Genomic DNA, 20,471 nt, shown 5'->3' with positions numbered 1-20,471 from the left:
TATAGAAGTTTTTATTGCAATGTGACTTTTGTGGTATTTTCAGAGGCACTGTTGACATTCCATTTGGCAAGAAAGAGCTAGCTTAATAACAGAAAAAAAATTATTTGTTTTAAAGTATATCTTGTCAGAAAGATACTATATCAGTGTTTAGACTTAATGTAGTGATACTATGCCTTAAGTGACATTTTCTATGTTGATCAAGATACGATAATTCACATTGGATGTGATTGACTCTCACACATTTGCTCTGTGCTCAAGAGTACTCATTTTTTTTTTCTTTAAAGAACCTGTGATTTAGAAGATTAGTTTTAGAATCTTATTTCTTGCTTAATTTGATTAGAGAACCAAACATGGGAAATTTGGGTTCTGTGGCAAAAGTACTTACTAAGTATTTGCTGCTTCATAATAAAATTCAGTTTTTATTTGGGTTATTTGGATGAAATTCATTCATTATACTTCTCTTGATAAAATGGGTTAGTTATATAACCCATATTTAACTTTAGATAGCTCTCTATATTCAAGGATTTTGCATCTATATATTCAACCAACCATGAATCAAAAGTATTAGGAAAAAATTCCAGAGTGTTTAAAGAAGCAAAACTTGAATTTGAAGCATGATGGCTACTATTTGCATAGCATTTATATTGTATTTACAACTATTTACATAGTATTACGTAGGTAATCTAGAGATGATTTAAAGTATACAGAAGAATATTAGTAGGTTATATGAAAGTGAAATTTCACTTGTATGTTTAATCATTTTTTTTAAGATACAAATATACTTAATATCCAAACAGAAATAGTTCCACAGACATAGAAACCAACTTATGACTACCAAAAGTGAAAGAGGACAGGAGCAATTAATTAGGAGTTTGGGATTACCATAAACACACTACTCTACTTAAAATAGTTAATGAAGTAGGACCTACGGGACAGTTCAGGGACTATACTCAATATATTTTAGTAATAATTATATACGTGTGTGTGTGCATGCTCACACATGCTCAGTCTCTTAGTCGTGTCCAAGTCTTTGTGACCGCATGGACTGTAGCCCACTAGGCTCCTCTGTCCGTTGGAATCTCCAGTCAAGAATACTGAAGCAGGTAGCCATTTCCTTCTCTAGGGGATCTTCCCAGTGCAGGGACTGAACCTGGGTTTCCTGCATGGCAGGCAGATTCTTATCTTCCGAGCCACCAGGAAACCCGTACTATACCATTGTTATATAAGGGACTTGAGTTTGATATCTGAGGAAGGTCCTGGAACTGAGGGAGGGATAATCATTTTAAAAGATGATCTGATTCCCAGTCTGATCTGCAGTCTTTCTTTTTTCTGCTTCCCTTGGGTTTCATTTGCTCTCCTATTTTTGGTTTCAGAAGATGAAGGCTGATATCATTAGTTTGAAACCTTTTCTTTGTCCTTTAGTGCTTAAATATCTGTCCTTACTGTCCCCTGTCACTTTTTGTTGTGCTGTGTTTAATTTCTCTTTTAATTGCTTCTTTGACCAATAGGTTGTTGAGTATTCAAATATTTGTGTTGTGCTTAGCTGCTCAGTCATGTCTGACTCTTTGCGACCCCATGGACTGTAGCCTGCCAGCCTCCTCTGTCCATGGGGATTCTCCAGGCAGGAATACTGAAGTGGGTTGCCATGCCCTCCTCTTCCATGTATTTGGGATTTTCCAAAAATCCTTCTGTTACTGATTTCTAATTTAATATCTTTGAGGTCAGAAAACATACTTAAAAGACTGAATGCTTTTAAATTTATCCAGATGTGACTTATGGCCCAGAAAGTTCCATAAAGCAAAACTTGAATTTGCTGCAAGCTGGGAGCTATTCACATCGTATTTACATTGTAATGTCTATCATAAGTAATCTAGAGATGGTTTAGGTACACTGGAGGATGTGCATAGGTTGATGCAGAGGCAGGCATGACTACTCCAAGTCACCCTGAAAAAATTATATCCCTCACTGTTACTGAACCATGAACAGTGTTATAACTCAGTCTAAGAATGGATCCCTCTTTTGTTAGCTTTATAACCAAGATCATGCGAATCAACTCGGTCACAAGTCCTTTCAGACATTTTCATAATGTTTGCCGTTAGTTGCTCTCTGAGGAAATGTTCGATCTTGCTAAGTATTCTGTGTGCACTGGGAAATAAATGTTCCATGTGCCCATTCTCCTTTTATTGAGTAGAGTACTAATAAGTGTCCATTTGATCTAGTTGGCTGATAGTGTTGTTTAGGTTGTCTGTTTCCTGACTGACTTTCAGTCTGTATGTTCTATTCATTATTGAGAGAAGGGTATTGAAATTTCTGATTATAATTGGATCTTTCTACTTCCCCCTGGCAGTTCTGGTTTTTTTCTTCATGTACGTTGAAGCTCTGTTGTTAGATTGATAAAAGTTTAGGATATAATAAACTGGCCCCCTTATTATGAAATTGCCTTTTTAAAATTCCTGATATTTGCTATGACATCAAATTTGTGTGATGTTAATATTGAACTCCTGCTTTCTTGCTTTTCTTGGTGTTAGCATTGTATATTTTTAAAAGAACTTTTACTTTTAACATACTTGCATCTTTAAAGGTCATTTCTTTCATGCAGTATGTAGTTAAGTCTTGAATTATTATCCACTTTGACAATCACTTCCTTTTAACTGTAAAATTTAGTCCATTTATATTTGTATGAATATTGATATATAGTTTTGTCTGCCATCATATTATTCCTTTTGGATTTGTCCTATGTGGTCTTTGTCCCTTTTCCTTCTTTTTCTGCCTTCTTTTGTGTTGTCTGAATATTTTCTGCAATTCTATCTTAATCTTGTTTTTGTTGGCTTATTAGTTATAATTTTTTGTCATTTTCATGGTTGCTTAATATTTTTAGCATCTGTCATTATCTTGTAATTTCAAGTCATTTTATCTCTATGAATAATATAAGAACATTTCAATAGAATACTTCTCTCCCAGTCTTTGTCATGTTTTTGTCATACATTTGGCTTTTATTGATATTATAAACCCCAAACTACATTCTTATAATTTTTAATTAAGGTTAGATTTTTAAAAGAGATTTAAATACACACAAAAACATTCAACATTTTGTGCCCAGAGTTACCATTTCAGTTGTTTTCATCTTCATTATTTTTTTGAGGATTTGCATTTCCTTTAGGTAGTTTATCTTTATTCCCAAAGTTCTTGTTACATTTCTTATGGTGCATGTCAGTTGGAGATCAGCACTTTTGGCCACTGTACTTATTTCTGAAATGTTCTTATTTTACCTTTATTTTAAGTGATTCCCCCCTCCCCCCCGGGTATAATATTCTCAGCTGAATTTTTTTGGTTCATTGATTTTTATTTTTACTGATGATTATCTTTTATGCTTTATATATCTGGTCATTTTTGTTTAGTTGTCAGACATTGTAAATTTGTTGGGTACTGTATATTTTTGTCTTCCTATCAGTGTTTTTAAGATTTTTCTGGGAGGCAGTTAAGTCACTCAGCCAAGTTTGATTCTTCTGGAATTTGCTTTTCAAATTTTTGGGGTGGGAGCAGAGCAGGGTTGAATCTGGGACTGGTTATTCTCTGCTATTGAAGCAAGCCTACCTGTATCCTCAACTTGGTGCCCCATGAATTGTGAGGACTTCTAGTCTGGCTGATGGAAGGAGGTTGACTTCAGAACCTGGGTAAGGGTTGACTACTGTCCCCTCTAATCATTTTGGGGGGTTCTGTTCCCTGCTGGAGGCAGTTTTCTCATGTGTACATGTTGATCAATAGTCGGCTGAATATTTGAAAGGGATCCTCTTTAGTCCTCTAGAGTCTACTGTTGTAAAGCTGTCTCCTCTCTGGTACTGTGTCCTGCAAACTCTAGCACCCTTGGTATTCCAGACTCTCAGCCGTGTCTGCTCAACTCAGTGAGTCTTTTGTGCCTCACTTGGGTTCCCTTACCTACCTACATCATAGCTGAGAAATTCTTCTAAGGCAAACTGGAACAAATGTACAGCTCACCTTGGTTGTTACCCTACCTATCCTTTGTATCTTGATGTTCAGTGTCTTGAAATATGTTCTTCCCCAGATATTTTGTCTGGTATTTTTTGGGGGGTGGAAGGAGGGAAGAATTGTTTCAGAAGAGAGTAAATGCTGTCCCTGTTCACTTTATCTTGTCCAGAAGTAATTCAAAAGTTGACACATGTAATTCTTACTTCAGGATGAGATTCCATGTTTCCTCTGGCAAATGTAGTCTAATATTTTCTACTTCTATATTTATATTTATTCTCCTTTTGATTTCTCACCACAAGCCTATCACTAAGCTACTCTCTTTTCCTGAGTTACCCAGCATCTCCTTTTAAAATCTGTCTACTGTGATCATGTAACAGGTGCAATGGTTGAACCTAATGAGGCAGTTTCCCTTTTTTTTTTTTTTTTTTTTTTTACAATTACCTAACCTTAATTGTGTCCTCATTTTTTAAAAAATTAAAATTTAAAATTTAATTTAGCTTTATTTTTCCCTCTTCTCTCTGGAATACTTACCTGCTGGTTATATTGTTCATCATATCTATATATGTGTATCTGTATATATAGATTTATTTATGTGTTTGTTAATATTACTGAATTATTTGAATTCCTGAATTTAAATAGCTTTAATGTAGCCTGATACAATTTAATATAGCTTCTTTAATATCCCTGAGAAACTGAAAAATTTTACATGATTATAGAAATTGTAAAGTGTATGTTAAGTAACATAATTTGATACTTCTGTCACATCCATAAAATCACTAAAAGTATTTAAAACCTCAATCTTCACAATATTCAGGTATTTTTCAAGGTAATTTTTTAGATATTCATTTTATTAATATAGATTTATATACTATTAAAAACCTTATTTTAAATATGTAAACTCAGACCTTTTTTATTTAATAGAGTGAAAGTCAAAATCTATTTTGTGTTTATACATTTGTATTTTTCTTATGTAGTTTATTTTCTATGACCATTCTGGTCTCTGTCACCAAGGTTAGGGTACTGGTCGTGGAGTGTGTGTGAGGGTGTATGTGTTTGCATTTGTTTCTGTGTATAGGGGAATGTATTCTATTCTTCTGGACTATTTTTTTTAAGTGTATTAAATCCCTGTAGGTGTATATTAATGAATGTATTCTTCAAGTAAATGGGACAAGGGATAAATCTGTTTATAATATGGTTTAATCTTTAAGTTATGAAAAGTAGGGGAGGAATTCATACCTTTAATTTTTGTTTTGGCATAGTGTGATTCTATCACCTTTGGTTTCCCCTAGGTTTTTTTGTTTTGTTTTGTTTTGTTTTTTCATTTTTTTGGTCCTTGATAAATTAAGATGAAAAACGTCCTCATATTGGATAGAAGTTCTAAAACTTTGCATCATTAACAATTTTAAGAGTCTTGGACAGCATTTTCTGACAAGAAATTTCTCCTAGAAAGCAATTAAATGATTACATTTTTTGTAGCAGATATATTCAACCTAATAATCTAACAACTGACATTTGCTATTATTTCCTTTTAAGTTTGAAAATGTAGATATTATATTTGAGTTATTTTTGAATTTTATTTGCATTTGTGGATGAGATTTGAATTTGACTTTGTTATATTTATCATTCAACTAGAATTAATGGGTTAAAATGTCTAAAATAGCAATATTTCATTGTATATAAGTGTTCATTTTAAGAAGGGAGAAATAATTTTCTTCTGCCAAGTCATTTCTGTTGCTTTTTGAGCATAGAAAGAATTTACAGAGATAACAAGATGAGGTAATAGATGAATTTAATTGATATATCTGACTTGGAAGTTCAGATAGAAACTTTAGGATAGTCATGCAGTTTAACTATTTCAGCTGTTTATAAGGTTGAAGTCAAAATATTCCAAAATTATTAGTAATATTTAGGGTAAATGATGATATATTTAAAATTATGTTTTCGAGCATCATAAATTCAAATTTTTCATTTAAAACATTTTTTTTTCTTTTTTCTTTTTTTAAGGAGCTCATGATCTGAGTCGTAGTTAGTTCCAGATGTTGTTTTTACTGACTGTATAGAGCTTCTCCATCTTTGGTTACAAAGATGGTCCTTATTACAAAATTCAGGCTTAAATTGAAGAAATATAGGGAAAACTGCTGGGTCATTCAGGTATGACCTAAATCACATCCCTTATGATTATACAGTGGAAGTGATGAACAGGTTCAAGGGATTAGATCTGGTAGACAGAATGTCTGAAGAACTGTGAACAGGGGTTCTTAACCTTGTACAGGAGGCAGTGACCAAAATCATCTCAAAGAAAAAGAGGCCCAAGAAGGCAAAGTGGTTGTCTGAGGAGGCTTCACAAGTAGCTGAGCAATGAAGAGATGAAAAAGACAAGTAAGAAAAGGAAAGATATACACATTTGAATGCAGAGTTTCAGAGGACAGCAAGGAGAGATAAGAAGTCCTTCTTAAGTGAACAGTGCAAAGAAATAGAGGAAAACAATACAATGGGAAAGACTAGAGACCTCGTCAAGAAAATTGGAGTATCAACAGACTATTTCATGCAAGGATGGGCACAATAAAGGACAGTAATGGGAGCTAACAGAAGCAAAAGAAGTTAAGAAGAATTGGCAAAAATATACAGAAGAACTATACAAAAAAGATCTTAATGACCCAGAAAATCACAATGGTGTGCTCACTCAATTAGAGCCAGATATCTTGTAGTGTGAAGTCAAGTAGGCTTTAGGAAGCATTGCTACAACCAAAGCTAGTGCAGGTGATGAAATTCTAGATGAGCTATTTAAAATCCTAAAGGGTTATGCTATTAAAGTGCTGCATTCAACATGTCAGTAAATTTGGAAAACAGCAGTGGCCACAGCATTGGAAAATGAAGTTGCTCAGCCGTGTCTGACTCTTTGCGACCCCATGGACTGTAGCCTACCAGGCTCCTCCATCCATGGGATTTTCCAGGCAAGAGTACTGGAGTGGGCTGCCACTTCCTTCTCCAAGGATTGGAAAAGGTCACTTTTAATTCCATTCCCAAAGAATGGTAATGCCAAAGAATGTTCAAACTACCATACAGTTGCACTCATTTCACATGCTAGCAAGATGATACTCAAAATCCTTCAAGCAAGCCTTCAGCAGTACGTGAACTGAGAACTTCCAGATGTACAAACTGAGTCTCGAATAGGCAGAGGAACCAGAGGTCAAATTGCCAACATTTGTTGTATCACTGAGAAAGCAAGGGAATTCCAGAAATACGTCTACTTCGGCTTCATTTTCATTAAAGCCTTTGACTGTGTGAATCACAACAAATTGTGGGAAATTCTTAAAGATGGGAGTATCAGACCCCACCTTACCTGTCTTCTGAGAAACCTATATATGGGTCAAGATGCAACAGTTAGAACTGGACATGAACTACTGACTAGTTCAAAACTCAGAAAACAGTACAACAAAGCTGTATATTGTTACCTTGCTTATTTAATTTATATGCAGAGTACATCATGCGAAATGCTGGACTGGATGAATCACAAGCAGGACTCAAGACTGATGGGAGAAATATCAACAACCTCAGATATGCAGATGATACCACTCTAATGGCAGAAAGTGAAGAGGAACAAAGAGCACCTTGATGAGGGTGAAAGAGGAGAGTGAAAAAGCTGGCTTGAAACTCAGCATTCAAAAAACTTAAGATCAGACATCTGGTCCCATCACTTCATGGCAAATAGAAGGGAAAAAAGTTGCAGCGGTGACATATTTTATTTTGGGGGGCTCCAAAATCACTGTGCATGGTGACTGTAGCTGTGAAAGTAAAAGACATTTGCTTCTTGGAAGGAAAGCAGTGACAAACTTGGACAGTTTATTAAAAAGCAGAGACATCACTTTGCCCACAAATGTCCATATAGTCATAGCTATGATTTTTCTAGTAGTCATGTAAGGATGTGAGAGTTGGATTGTGAAGAAGGCTGAGTGCCAAAGAATAGATGGTTTTGAACTGTGATGCTGGAGAAGACTCTTGAGAGTCCCTTGTACTCCTAGGAGATCAAACCAGTCATTGCAAAAGGAAATCAACCCTGAATATTTACTGGAAAGATTGATGGTAAAGCTGAAGCTTTAATACTTAGGCTGCCTGATGTGAAGAGCTGACTCATTGGCAAAGACCCTAATGACTGAAAGACTGAAGGCAAAAAGGAGAAGGGGGAGGCAGAGGATAAGATAGTTATATACCATCACTGACTAAATGGACATGAATTTGAGCAAACCATGAAAGACAGTGGCAATTCTGTGTGGCTCAGAGGGTAAAGAATCTGCCTGCCTATGTAGGAGACCCAGGTTGAAATCCTGGGTCAGAAGATCCCATGGGGACGGAAATGGCTACCCACCACAGTATTCTTGCCTATAGACCCCTATGGACAGAGGAGCCAGGCGTGCTATAGTCCATGAGGTCACTAGGGGTCAGACATGACTTAGTGACTGAACAACAACAATTTTTTCAAATATAAATTGCAGTACAGTCAGATAACTCAAAAGACATATTTCCTTGTAATAAAATATTGTCTTACAGTTTTGCTAATGCAGAGGGCAGGGAAGGAACTGTAGTATATTTATGCATCAAGTTTTGTCATGACCAATATAAACATTGCTATATCAACTATAGTATAGGCTTTCTCCCATTCTTTATACTATCTGTTGGGTATTCTTTTACTAAGCTTTTTATTTTGAAATACTTTTTATTTACCAACACTATTGTTTAAAATTCTTTTAAGATACATACACAGATGTGAGTTTTAAATTCAGAGTCTCAAAGCGCAGCAAAATATCACATTTAAGTTGTAGTCATATTTTTTTTCAAAGTCTAGAAAATACAACTTGATGCTGTTTCTTATCCTACTTTTTAAATACATCTCTTTCAGACAATGGAAAAGCATGTTAATATTTTGTTTTCTGATTGAGTGAATTTTCTAATTTTTTATTATAGGGATAAATTTTAAATTGTCAAAAATTGGGCAGGATGACAGTGAATATTAGTGATGGGATAGCGGTAAACAGTTCCTACGCCAAAAACAAGTAAATTCCAGAATTAGAAACCTGGGAAATTGCATCTCAATCCTTAAAGTATGTAGTGCTTTAAAATGAAAATCAACTGATTTCTGATTATTTAGACCATGGTTTTGTAGGTATCAGTTCTCCAGATCATTTAGATTTTCTTCTAGATGAGTTTTTCTTGATACTGGTGCCTTTAACATAGTATTATATATACTTGATAGACTATAACATTTCTAATTTTTAAATATTCATTATTTTTCTTTGAGGAAAACTAGGGCCTTTCTGGGGCTTCCCTGGTGGCTCAGAGGTTAAAGCGTCTGCCTGCAATGTGGGAGACGTGGGTTTGATCCCTGGGTCGGGAAGATTCCCTGGAGAAGGAAATGGCAACCCACTCCAGTATTCTTACATGGAAGATCCCGTGGATGGAGTAGCCTGGTAGGCTATAATCCATGGGGTCGCAAAGAGTCGGACATGACTGAGTGACTTCACTTCACTTCAGGGTCTTTCTAGTGCTTCGCTAGTAGCTCAAATGGTAAAGAATCCACCTGCAATGTGGGAGACCTGGGTTTGATTCCTGGGTTGGGAAGATCCCATGGAGGTGGGCATGGCAACCCACTCAAAGTCCATGGACAGAGGAACCTGGCAGACTACAGTCCATGGGGTCTCAAAAGAATCAGACATGACAGCAACTAAGCAGAGCATGGGGTCTTTCTTATCGTTCCTTTTACAGGCATACAGGGAGAGAAAAGAAAGCTTTCAATCATCTATAGAATAAAAAGATTGATAAAATTGTGGTTCACTGATGTGGAGAAATATTTGTTATTTATTTTAGGGGCCTTGATGCTCTCAGCAAAAAGGTGAAGGCTTCCACAGTAGACTTACCTATAGAGTCTGTAAGTCTGAGTCTGCAGGACCTTATTGGCTACTTCCACCCACCAGATGAGCATTTAGAGCATGAAGATAAGCAGAACAGATTACGAGCTCTGAAGAACAGGCAGAATCTCTTCCAGGAAGAGGTGAGTTTCTACGAACACTCATTTCTGTCATCGTCTTGGGGAAACAACTTCTTGGTGTCGGACATTCTCTACCCGTTTGACTATCTGCATATTGAGGTACATGTGAGCAGGTATGCTACTGTACAAGGGGAGAAGAGAATCAGACCTTGGAGGAATGCTGCAATGGTTGTTATTACTCTCTCAATAAGTATTAATTTTAAAAGATGACACTCTTCATTCCTCTGGCAAAAGACATTTTTATTTCACTGTCTGCTCAGCCTTCACTCTGATCATTGTTGTGCTGTAGTTTGCTTTATGGTCATCATATAAAAAGAGACTCTCAACAAGTCTAAATGAACACAGTCCTTGAAAAGCACAGGGGTTTTCACACTGTTCAACAGGTTCATTGGGGCTCCTCGGAAATGCCTCAGGACTCACTGGAGCTTTGTATTGGGGATGGAAGCTGTCTGGGAGAGGGCCTCCTGGGGAGGCCGGCTCTAGGCTCCCTGCTCAGACAAAGCAATCCCTCTTTTTCTTTTCTGTATGTGTTAAGATTCTATATATGATTATATTTTACAGAAGTTCCACTGCTAAAAAGTACTCAAGCCATAATTTATAGGCAGAGGAGCAGAAGGATCGTGTGATGTATCTAATGGTCCTAATGCTAATGTTAGACCTAGTATTCAAGAATTTCAGTGGGAGGGTGTCAGAGTTGAGCTGTCAGATCAGGCCAGATCAGCCTTTGTTCCCTTTCTTCTCAGTTCCCCCTGTGCTAATGGACTATGTGCATTTTTCTGAGTAAAAGTAACTAAGGAAAAGAAAAAGATTAGTGGACATTAACTGAGTTCCCATAGTCCCCCAGTCTATAGTCTTCTAGTTTTAAAGCTGTTGCCTAATTTTCCATCAAAAGCCATTGAAACTGATAACTAATTTTTGAGAATTTTTTTTTCACTGTGTACAAAAGAAATAACCCACTTAGAGATCACAATGGCAAGGAAGCACAGGAAATGTCAACATAAACCTATAATAGCAACATGGAATAGTTGCCTGGGATTTTTTTATTTTTGTACATGCCAAACTGCTGGGCATACCACACTTATTTTATATATGGAAGAACTAGAATGAAATACTGAGCTGTGAAAATTTAAAATATTGATTTGGATTAGTGTATTTCTCAATAACACACTCTGGATGGGAACCTAGAAGTGTTCTTAGGGCCACGGTCCCTCTTAAATTCTTTGTGTGAAGGAAGTTAATTTGTCAACTCCTCATAGCTTTTCCATTAATGTGCTTTGCCTCATTTTGGCAATCTTGATCTAGAAATAATAAAAATATAATTTGAAATGTAGATAGCTTCTTACAAAGTTTCTATAATGAATTTTTTATTTGCCTTAAATGTCTTTCCATGAGCTTTCCTGTATTTAGTACATCTTCAGTTTACTATTGAAAAGTGATGATGATGGTGATGGTGGTGGTGGTTGTGATTATATCTTCCCTAAGAGTAATGATCTCTTCTCATGCTTATATAGGGGAGGTGAAAAATCAGTTTCTTCTGCTCAGCTTCATTGGTTGGGGCCCTGCAGGTTACACAAACAGAAGATAGATGTATAAGTGAAGAACAAATGAAATATTTCTAATGTATACACTGTGTGTGTACATGGGAGTACTCCGTGATGGGTAACTCCAAATATCACCAACCAGAGTTCTTGGCCTTCCCCAGTCAGTAGAAATTGATCAGAGGCCAAGCAAGGAATTCAGGCAAGGCTTTATTGGGGTCCCTGCTGTAGCACAGGGGAAGGGAGAACAGGCAACAGATTCCTTTGTTTGCTCACTCCATCAAGGAGGGGGATAACGTGATTCCTTACATGGGGCAAGGTAGCATTGTGTCCAGGAGTCAGGTGGGAGGGTTGACTTGGAGGCTTTGCCCACCTCTTAAGTGATGCTGTGTGTGGGGGACATGTGCAGTACCTTGATTTTGCTTCAGGGTCTTCAAAAGTGGCAGTTGAGTTTTTCTGTCTCTTTGTATCTTTTGTCCAGAATTTGTCCTATCTGTGCATGTACAACAGTTATTTTTAATCCCATACAGTTTCTCTGTATTTTGTTGTCTAGAAGAGGTGTGTCCAGGTGCAAGCAGGCATTGCGGCAAAGGGTCCCAGGTCCTAGCCTGTCTTACATGAAACGGTTAGAACTCAGGTTTATATAGCATGCTAATTAAAAAAAAATTAATTTGTAGAGAAGTGATAAGACAAAGGAAAGGCATTTTGAGTTTCTGGGTAGCTGCTGAAGCAACAAATTGTTAGAAGGTAAATATAAGGTGGAAACTAATGGATAATAATGACTAGTTTGATGCATAGATTATTCTGTGCAGGCTCTGAACTGATAATAGACTGGCATTGTCTCAGACACCCTCCTGTCCTTCCTGATGGAGTGGAGAAGGGTAGGAATTATTCATGTCTGATTTTTCTCAATGGCCTTCACCCCTAATATTCCTTATGCTGAAGTGACTTATTTTGGAGTGGCACTCTCTGAACCTCTTCACTCATAGTAGAATGCTTGTTTGATGTAGTTAATCAACCTACTATTAAACCTTGCAAATTATTACAATAAGTAAGAAATACATATTTTTTATATTGTTCTGTTTCTAATTGAGAATAGCACTCAGGATTTAAAAACCACTTGAATTATTTCAAGAACATTTTATTTCGCATGCAAGTGTGTTTCTTCCTGTTCTTTGAATAAATGATCTCAATGTTCTTTATGATTAACAGACTTATTTTAAGCCAGACTTTAAAAAAAAAATCAACTTGGCAATTTCTTTTTTTTTTTTTGGCCTGTGAGCAGAGTCACAGTTGCTGACAGTTATCTTTCTGCCTTTCCAGGGAATGATCAACCTCGTACTCGAGTGTATAGACAGACTGCATGTGTATAGCAGTGCTGCTCACTTCGCTGATGTTGCTGGGAGAGAAGCAGGGGAATCTTGGAAATCGATTCTGAATTCTTTGTATGAGTTGTTGGGTAAGAACTACCATTGGCTTTTTTTTTTTTTTAATTAATTAATTAATTTATTTTTATTTTTTATTTATTTATTTCTTCAGTGGGTTTTGTCATACATTGACATGAATCAGCCATAGAGTTACACGTATTCCCCATCCCGATCCCCCCTCCCACCTCCCTCTCTACCCGACTCCTCTGGGTCCTCCCAGTGCACCAGGCCCGAGCACTTGTCTCATGCATCCCACCTGGGCTGGTGATCTGCTTCACCATAGATAATATACACGCTGTTCTTTCAAAACATCCCACCCTCACCTTCTCCCACAAAGTTCAAAAGTCTGTTCTGTACTTCTGTGTCTCTTTTTCTGTTTTACATATAGGGTTATTGTTACCATCTTTCTAAATTCCATATATATGTGTTAGTATGCTGTAATGTTCTTTATCTTTCTGGCTTACTTCACTCTGTATAATGGGCTCCAGTTTCATCCATCTCATTAGAACTGATTCAAATGAATTCTTTGTAACGGCTGAGTAATATTCCACGGTGTATATGTACCACAGCTTCCTTATCCATTCGTCTGCTGATGGGCATCTAGGTTGCTTCCATGTCCTGGCTATTATAAACAGTGCTGCGATGAACATTGGGGTGCACGTGTCTCTTTCAGATCTGGTCTCCTCAGTGTGTATGCCCAGAAGTGGTATTGCTGGGTCATATGGCAGTTCTATTTCCAGTTTTTTAAGAAATCTCCACACTGTTCTCCATAGTGGTTGTACTAGTTTGCATTCCCACCAACAGTGTAAGAGGGTTCCCTTTTCTCCACACCCTCTCCAGCATTTATTGCTTGTAGACTTTTGGATAGCAGCCATCCTGACTGGCGTGTAATGGTACCTCATTGTGGTTTTGATTTGCATTTCTCTAATGATGAGTGATGTTGAGCATCTTTTCATGTGTTTGTTAGCCATCTGTATGTCTTATTTGGAGAAATGTCTGTTTAGTTCTTTGGCCCATTTTTTGATTGGGTCATTTATTTTTCTGGAATTGAGCTGCAGGAGTTGCTTGTATATTTTTGAGATTAATCCTTTGTCTGTTTCTTCATTTGCTATTATTTTCTCCCAATCTGAGGGCTGTCTTTTCAGCTTACTTATAGTTTCCTTTGTAGTGCAGAAGCTTTTAAGTTTCATTAGGTCCCATTTGTTTATTTTTGCTTTTATTTCCAATATTCTGGGATGTGGGTCATAGAAGATCTTGCTGTGATTTATGTCGGAGAGTGTTTTGCCTATGTTCTCCTCTAGGAGTTTTATAGTTTCTGGTGTTACATTTAGATCTTTAATCCATTTTGAGTTTATTTTTGTGTATGGTGTTAGAAAGTGTATTAGTTTCATTCTTTTACAAGTGGTTGACCAGTTTTCCCAGCACCACTTGTTAAAGAGGTTGTCTTTTTTCCATTGTATATCCTTGCCTCCTTTGTCAAAGATGAGGTGTCCATAGGTTCGTGGATTTATCTCTGGGCTTTCTATTCTGTTCCATTGATCTATATTTCTGTCTTTGTGCCAGTACCATACTGTCTTGATGACTTTGGCTTTGTAGTAGAGTCTGAAGTCAGGCAGGTTGATTCCTCCAGTTCCATTCTTCTTTCTCAAGATTACTTTGGCTATTCGAGGTTTTTTGTATTTCCATACAAAAGAAAACTATAGGCCAATATCACTGATGAACATAGATGCAAAAATCCTTAACAAAATTCTAGCAAACATATTAAATCCAACAACACATTAAAAAAATCATACACCATGACCAAGTGGGCTTTATCCCAGGAATGCAAGGATTCTTTAATATCCGCAAATCAATCAACGTAATACACTACATTAACAAATTAGAAGATAAAAACCATATGATTATCTCAATAGATTCAGAGAAAGCCTTTGACAAAATTCAACACTCATTTATGATTAAAACTCTCCAGAAAGCAGGAATAGAAGGAACATACCTCAACATAATAAAAGCTATATATGGCAAACCCACAGCAAGCATCACCCTCAATGGTGAAAAATTGAAAGCATTTCCTCTGAAATCAGGAACAAGACAAGGATGCCTACTCTCACCACTGCTATTCAACATAGTGTTGGAAGTTTTGGCCACAGCAATCAGAGCAGAAAAAGAAGTAAAAGGAATCCAGATAGGAAAAGAAGAAGTGAAACTCTCGCTGTTTGCAGATGACATGATCCTCTACATAGAAAACCCTAAAGACTCTTCCAAAAAATTACTAGAGCTAATCAATGAATATAGTAAATTTGCAGGATATAAAATTAACACACAGAAATCCCTTGCATTCCTATATACTAACAATGAAAAAACAGAAAGAGAAATTAAGGAAACAATACCATTCACCATTGCAACAAAAAGAATAAAATACTTAGGAGTATATCTACCTAAAGAAACAAAAGACCTATACATAGAAAACTATAAAACACTGATGAAAGAAATCCAAGAGGACACAAACAGATGGAGAAACATACCGTGTTCATGGATTGGAAGAATCAATATTGTCAAAATTGCTATTCTACCCAAGGCAATTTATAGATTAAATGCAATCCCTATCAAGCTACCAATGGTATTTTTCACAGAACTACCATTGGGTTTTCAAGGCACCTGAGTTATGTCTATTCAACATGATTATGTAACAGTTACAGCAGCTTTATAACTTGCTTCTTAATTGAGGCTTTTCATGTTTTACTATTGCACTAAAGTAAATGATGTTTAGTTTTAATATTTAAATCTATTTCTGAGCATGAAAGGTGGCCATAGCTGTAGATTTACTGTTGATTAAAAGAGGAGAGTCATGTAGGGTATAGTTTTGTGAGCGAGGGGACTCTATAGGGATGCACATTAAATACTTCCTTTTTGATTCTGAAGTTAGTCCCACATGAGCCCATCTTCTCAGCATTCCATCTTGTCAGAGATCTCCTCCTCTAAGCTTGTGGAGTTCTATATCTGTGCCTTCTCGGTGTGCTTGGCATACACTCAGCAAAAATTGCAGTAGTTTATGCTGTGTTCCTCTTTGCTCTTTACAGACATTCATAATGTGGTTGGATGGCTTTCACATGGTGATTTACGTCACAGGCGTAGCATAACATATTTTTATCATATACTCTCACTTCTTTTGGATGCTTTTGTTGTCATCTTCTCCCTCATAGTAATGCTCTCTTCTTCCACTTCTTTATTTTTTATGTTGTTTTTGCCTTTTAAATATGTCTTAGAAAATAAACTTGTAATTGTTGGGTATAGCAAGAAAGTTCCAGATCAGGTGATAGAAGGTCATAGCATCATGATTATTGCAGATACACCTTCATTTTGGTTTATCATAGATGGAAGAAACAAAGTTTTCTTTGTAGTTCCCTCCAGGTTGAAATTCTATATTCTGTTACTCATTCTCTGAACACAGCATCACACATCTCATACATTAGTAGCCTATATGTCTGGTGCATCGCTGGCGTTCAGTAGATGTTTGAAATGTAAACCTCAAGATCATGTTGAGAACCTGGTATTATAGGTTTCTTGTTAATTTCTCAGTTCTTCCTCTTCTCTCCACTGATATTTATTTCAGACTCCAGGAAGCCCTCACACACACAGTCAGCATTTTCATTGACTCTCCGATACTTGAAATACAACTTCTTATTCTACAATAAGAAAAATAGTTGAGTATTCTTGAAATCCTCAAGCCCCATGGCTGGTGTGTCCCTTCTGGTTCCCCTGTGACCGCAGTCATTTTATCTCTAGTCTCTCAGTCCTACCTAGCTCTTTACCTCTAATCCAGCACTGTCCTTTCAGACTGTCTAGAATTATTTTATATCAGAGATCTGATATGCAGTAAATTCACATTTATTTGTACTATATGTTATATATTATGTATGCATATATATAGTATGTTTTTCTTAAATATATGCATTTATTTCTTTAATTCTTTTAATCCTTTTTGATTAAGGGAGGATTTAAGGGAGCTACATTAAGTTCCTTTAAGGGACTTAAAACTGACATAACTAGAACCCCCTAAAACTCACATTGTAATGGAAAATATTAGCATAATAACAACATATGTAACTAAGATAGCATACAGTGATTTCAGGCTATGCATGTTTTGTGGCTTTCAAATTAATTTTTTCATACAATAAAAGACATAAATTCTCAATATACTTTCTACTCGTACACACACATACGCACACACACACTCACTCTTAACTATAGCTTATATTTTCACACTGCTATTCCTGAGAGGGTTTTTGTTAATCTGCTATTCCTGTGTGTGTATATGTATGTAGGTATGTGTGTGTAATTAAGGAAGCTTTTCTGAAGATATATATGTTTGCATGTATATATCTATATCTATCTATATATATATATATCTCATTAAGAAGGATCTTCTGAATATATATATATTGCTTTTCCCTTTTGCATATTTTCCCAAGTCTTTTGCCTCTTAATTCCTTATACAGTGTCCTGAAGGGGCATCCTTGGTGACAGAGACTGTGTCATGTTGGGGGAACGTGGAATCCAGTGGATGTGGGTTTCAATAGAAGCTTCATTCATTCATCAGAGAGTAATTGGATGCCTGCTATGGGAAATATTCTAATCTGGCAAGTGAGGTACAGTTGTGAGCAGCATATAGTCTCTGCTATCATGAATCTTATGGTTGAGTGAGAGAGAGACAGGTGGTGTAAATAGCAGAGTTAGCCACAGTGCTGTGTAGTTACTGCATGTAATGCCTTGACCATCTCTATGCATGTTACTATTAGTCTTTGTTAGTGATTAGTAAGAAACTGATCAATTGACTACATAAGAATGAAAACCTATAGGATAAATAATATCATTAAAAATAAACAGGTGGGAATTTTATAAAATGTGCAGGCCATATGAAAGACAAAGGCTTAGTTTCTGTAATATAATTTTCATAAATCTATATGAAAATATCATGTATCAGAAAAACAGACAGTTAGTAGCAACGGGTAGTTTACAGAACAATGAATAAAATAGTAACAGATTCTCAACATGACAAATAAGGAAATGGAAGTTAAAATAAGCGGAGATCATACTTCATCTGTTAGATTGGCATAGACAAAATGGTAATACCCATCGTTGGGGAAAATGTTGAGCAGAATCTTCTTGGTGGGAGTATAAATTGATGAAAATTTAAAAAACCAAGCAAGTCTCAGTCATCAGTATATACAAAACTTTAAATGTGTATATCCTTTAGCTCTCAGAATTTCCACTTTAAGAAATACAGTCTAGAGACATAAATATGTCTCTACAAGTGTGGAAAGGATATCTACTTAAAAATTATTTATAGATAGCATAATATTGAAAACAATTTTTCTATCAACAGGGAATTGGTTATATAAGTAATAATATACCTATAGAGTATAGGTATGTGTTATCATTGAAAATTGAGATAAGTATACTATTTGAAAAATTGTATGAATCAGGCTAGACTGCATATGATAGTAAGTGGAAAAAAAAGCAAGATGCTTACTGTGTGTATAGTTAGATTCCAATTACATACAATTAAAAATATGTAGAGAAAGATACATTCCTGTGTATACAGTGGATATTTCTGAAAGGATGCCCAGAAAACTGTTGGGTAGCTGCTCCTTGGGAGAGAGATCTTTGACTTGTCCCTGTGTATTAATAAACGTGTTCTTAATCTATCTGCATGTATTATTCATTTGTTTTTGGCTGTGCTGGTTTTCCATCGCTGTGTGAACTTTATCTGATGGCCGCAAACGGGAGCTACCCCTCCCTTTGTGGGCCACAGGCTCTAGGGCACAGGCTCAGTAGTTGTGATGCACGGGCGCCATTGTTCCATGGCATGTGGACTCCTTCTGGATCAGACATTGAGCCCGTGTTTCCTGCACTGACAGGGAGACTCTTTACCACTCAGGGAAGTACTGTATATATTACTTTTATTATTGAAAAAATAGATAACAGAAATGTGTGATGCTAGATAATTGATAATGTAAGGGAAGCTAATTTATTCTTTCTAGTTGAGTTAAAAGAACATTTATGTCAGTGCATATAAATGGAATATTTTTCAGTATACACATGGCTTAATAATGGTATTTCAAGTGAATAGAATTATGAGAAAATTTGTCACTTTGTTCGATTACGTTTTGTTCCTTTGACTACTCTTCATTTTCTGTTTTTATTATAGTGAACACTGATTTCATGATCAGGAAAAAAACAATGAATAAAATCTTATTTGACATAAGGACCATCTGACACCAATAGTTTTTACTGAAGTTGATGTAATCATATAATAGGTAGACATGTATATGTAGTGTTTATTTTACCTTGGCTGGTGAATTCTCAGACTGTCAGCAGTACTTTGAGTTCAACAATATATTTATGTCATTGTCCCTCTTTACCCTACTAATAGAAAGTTTGGTTCTACCATCAGTAACTTTAGCTTAATTAAGCCTCCTCCTCATTCTTGCAGAAAGGTGGACCGTAGAGTCTTTCATGTAGTCATGTGTAAAATACACCTTTTCCTCCTTTACTTAAGCAGTTTTATTTAGCATGGAGAGAAAAGGGAGATGGAGGGGATGATAATCTATAACAATTTAAAAATCTGATGTGGATATATTTACTATGTGTCTAGGTTCAGAGTCACAAGAGTGCATCTATGAGCGTGCCATCTGGAAGACCTAGGGGTCTTACAGACACCGATGTTCATAGCTTGCGAAGCATCACTGGGACATGCTCTCATACATCTTTTCCGACATCCACACAATTAATCTGCAGGAGGCTTGCAAGCCAGGATAATTTTCTAAAGATGTCTAGAAAATGTTCTTTGGCAAACTCTCTTTGTGAATACGCATTTTATGAAAATTCAAAGTATAAAACAAACAGGGTAGACACCTTCTCTTTTAGGAAGGCGTAAGTTACCAGTTTCTGAATCTTTAAAGACTGAGAAAGGATAGAGCAAGGAAAGGTTTTTGCAAATCCAGATTATTTTCCCAGTATCTTAGGGACACAGATTTTCCTAAATGCCCTAAACACTGGGGAAAGGCAGTCAAGGAGTAGAAAAGAAGGGCATTGGCTTCAAACCCGCTCATAGCAGATATTACTCTGACGGTAGTAGTTACAGTTTTTTCTCATCTTGTTCTCCAGGAAATCCTAAAAAGGCATTTCATTACCAAGACATATTACTTTTTTTCCAACTTGGTAATGATCTCATGGCTATGAAATGAAAGTCATTAATTTTGATGGGAATTCATTATCTAATCAAGCTTGTGAGATACCTGTTTTCTTAATTTGCTTATATACTACCATGACCCTGCCCTTCTAAACTTTCCAGACAGAATCCCAGCAGGAAAAGATTGTGGGGGAGGGGGCTGCATAGCTCAGGACCTGAGCACAGACTCAGGGATCAAAATTGTCTGGCTTTAAGTCTTGGCTCCACTGTGAGCCCTGTGTACG

At 36.3% G+C, this 20,471-nt stretch overlaps 1 protein-coding gene across 1 annotated transcript in view; it reads left to right on the top strand.

Annotated features, from left to right (window-relative positions):
- The window catches only part of RYR2 (ryanodine receptor 2), an 813,831-nt gene that overhangs the window by 401,546 nt on the left and 391,814 nt on the right, over positions 1-20,471 (top strand). The window contains exons 15-16 of the mRNA XM_065922240.1: positions 9,850-10,033; positions 12,892-13,027. Coding sequence (XP_065778312.1) covers positions 9,850-10,033; positions 12,892-13,027 — 320 coding nt within the window. The remainder of the gene's footprint in view (positions 1-9,849; positions 10,034-12,891; positions 13,028-20,471) is intronic.

The sequence above is a fragment of the Muntiacus reevesi genome, chromosome 2 (genome assembly GCF_963930625.1).
Source record: "Muntiacus reevesi chromosome 2, mMunRee1.1, whole genome shotgun sequence".
Taxonomy (NCBI): domain Eukaryota; kingdom Metazoa; phylum Chordata; class Mammalia; order Artiodactyla; family Cervidae; genus Muntiacus; species Muntiacus reevesi.
The sequence above is the reverse complement of the archived record's forward strand: the minus strand, read 5'-3'. Positions and strand labels throughout refer to the sequence as shown.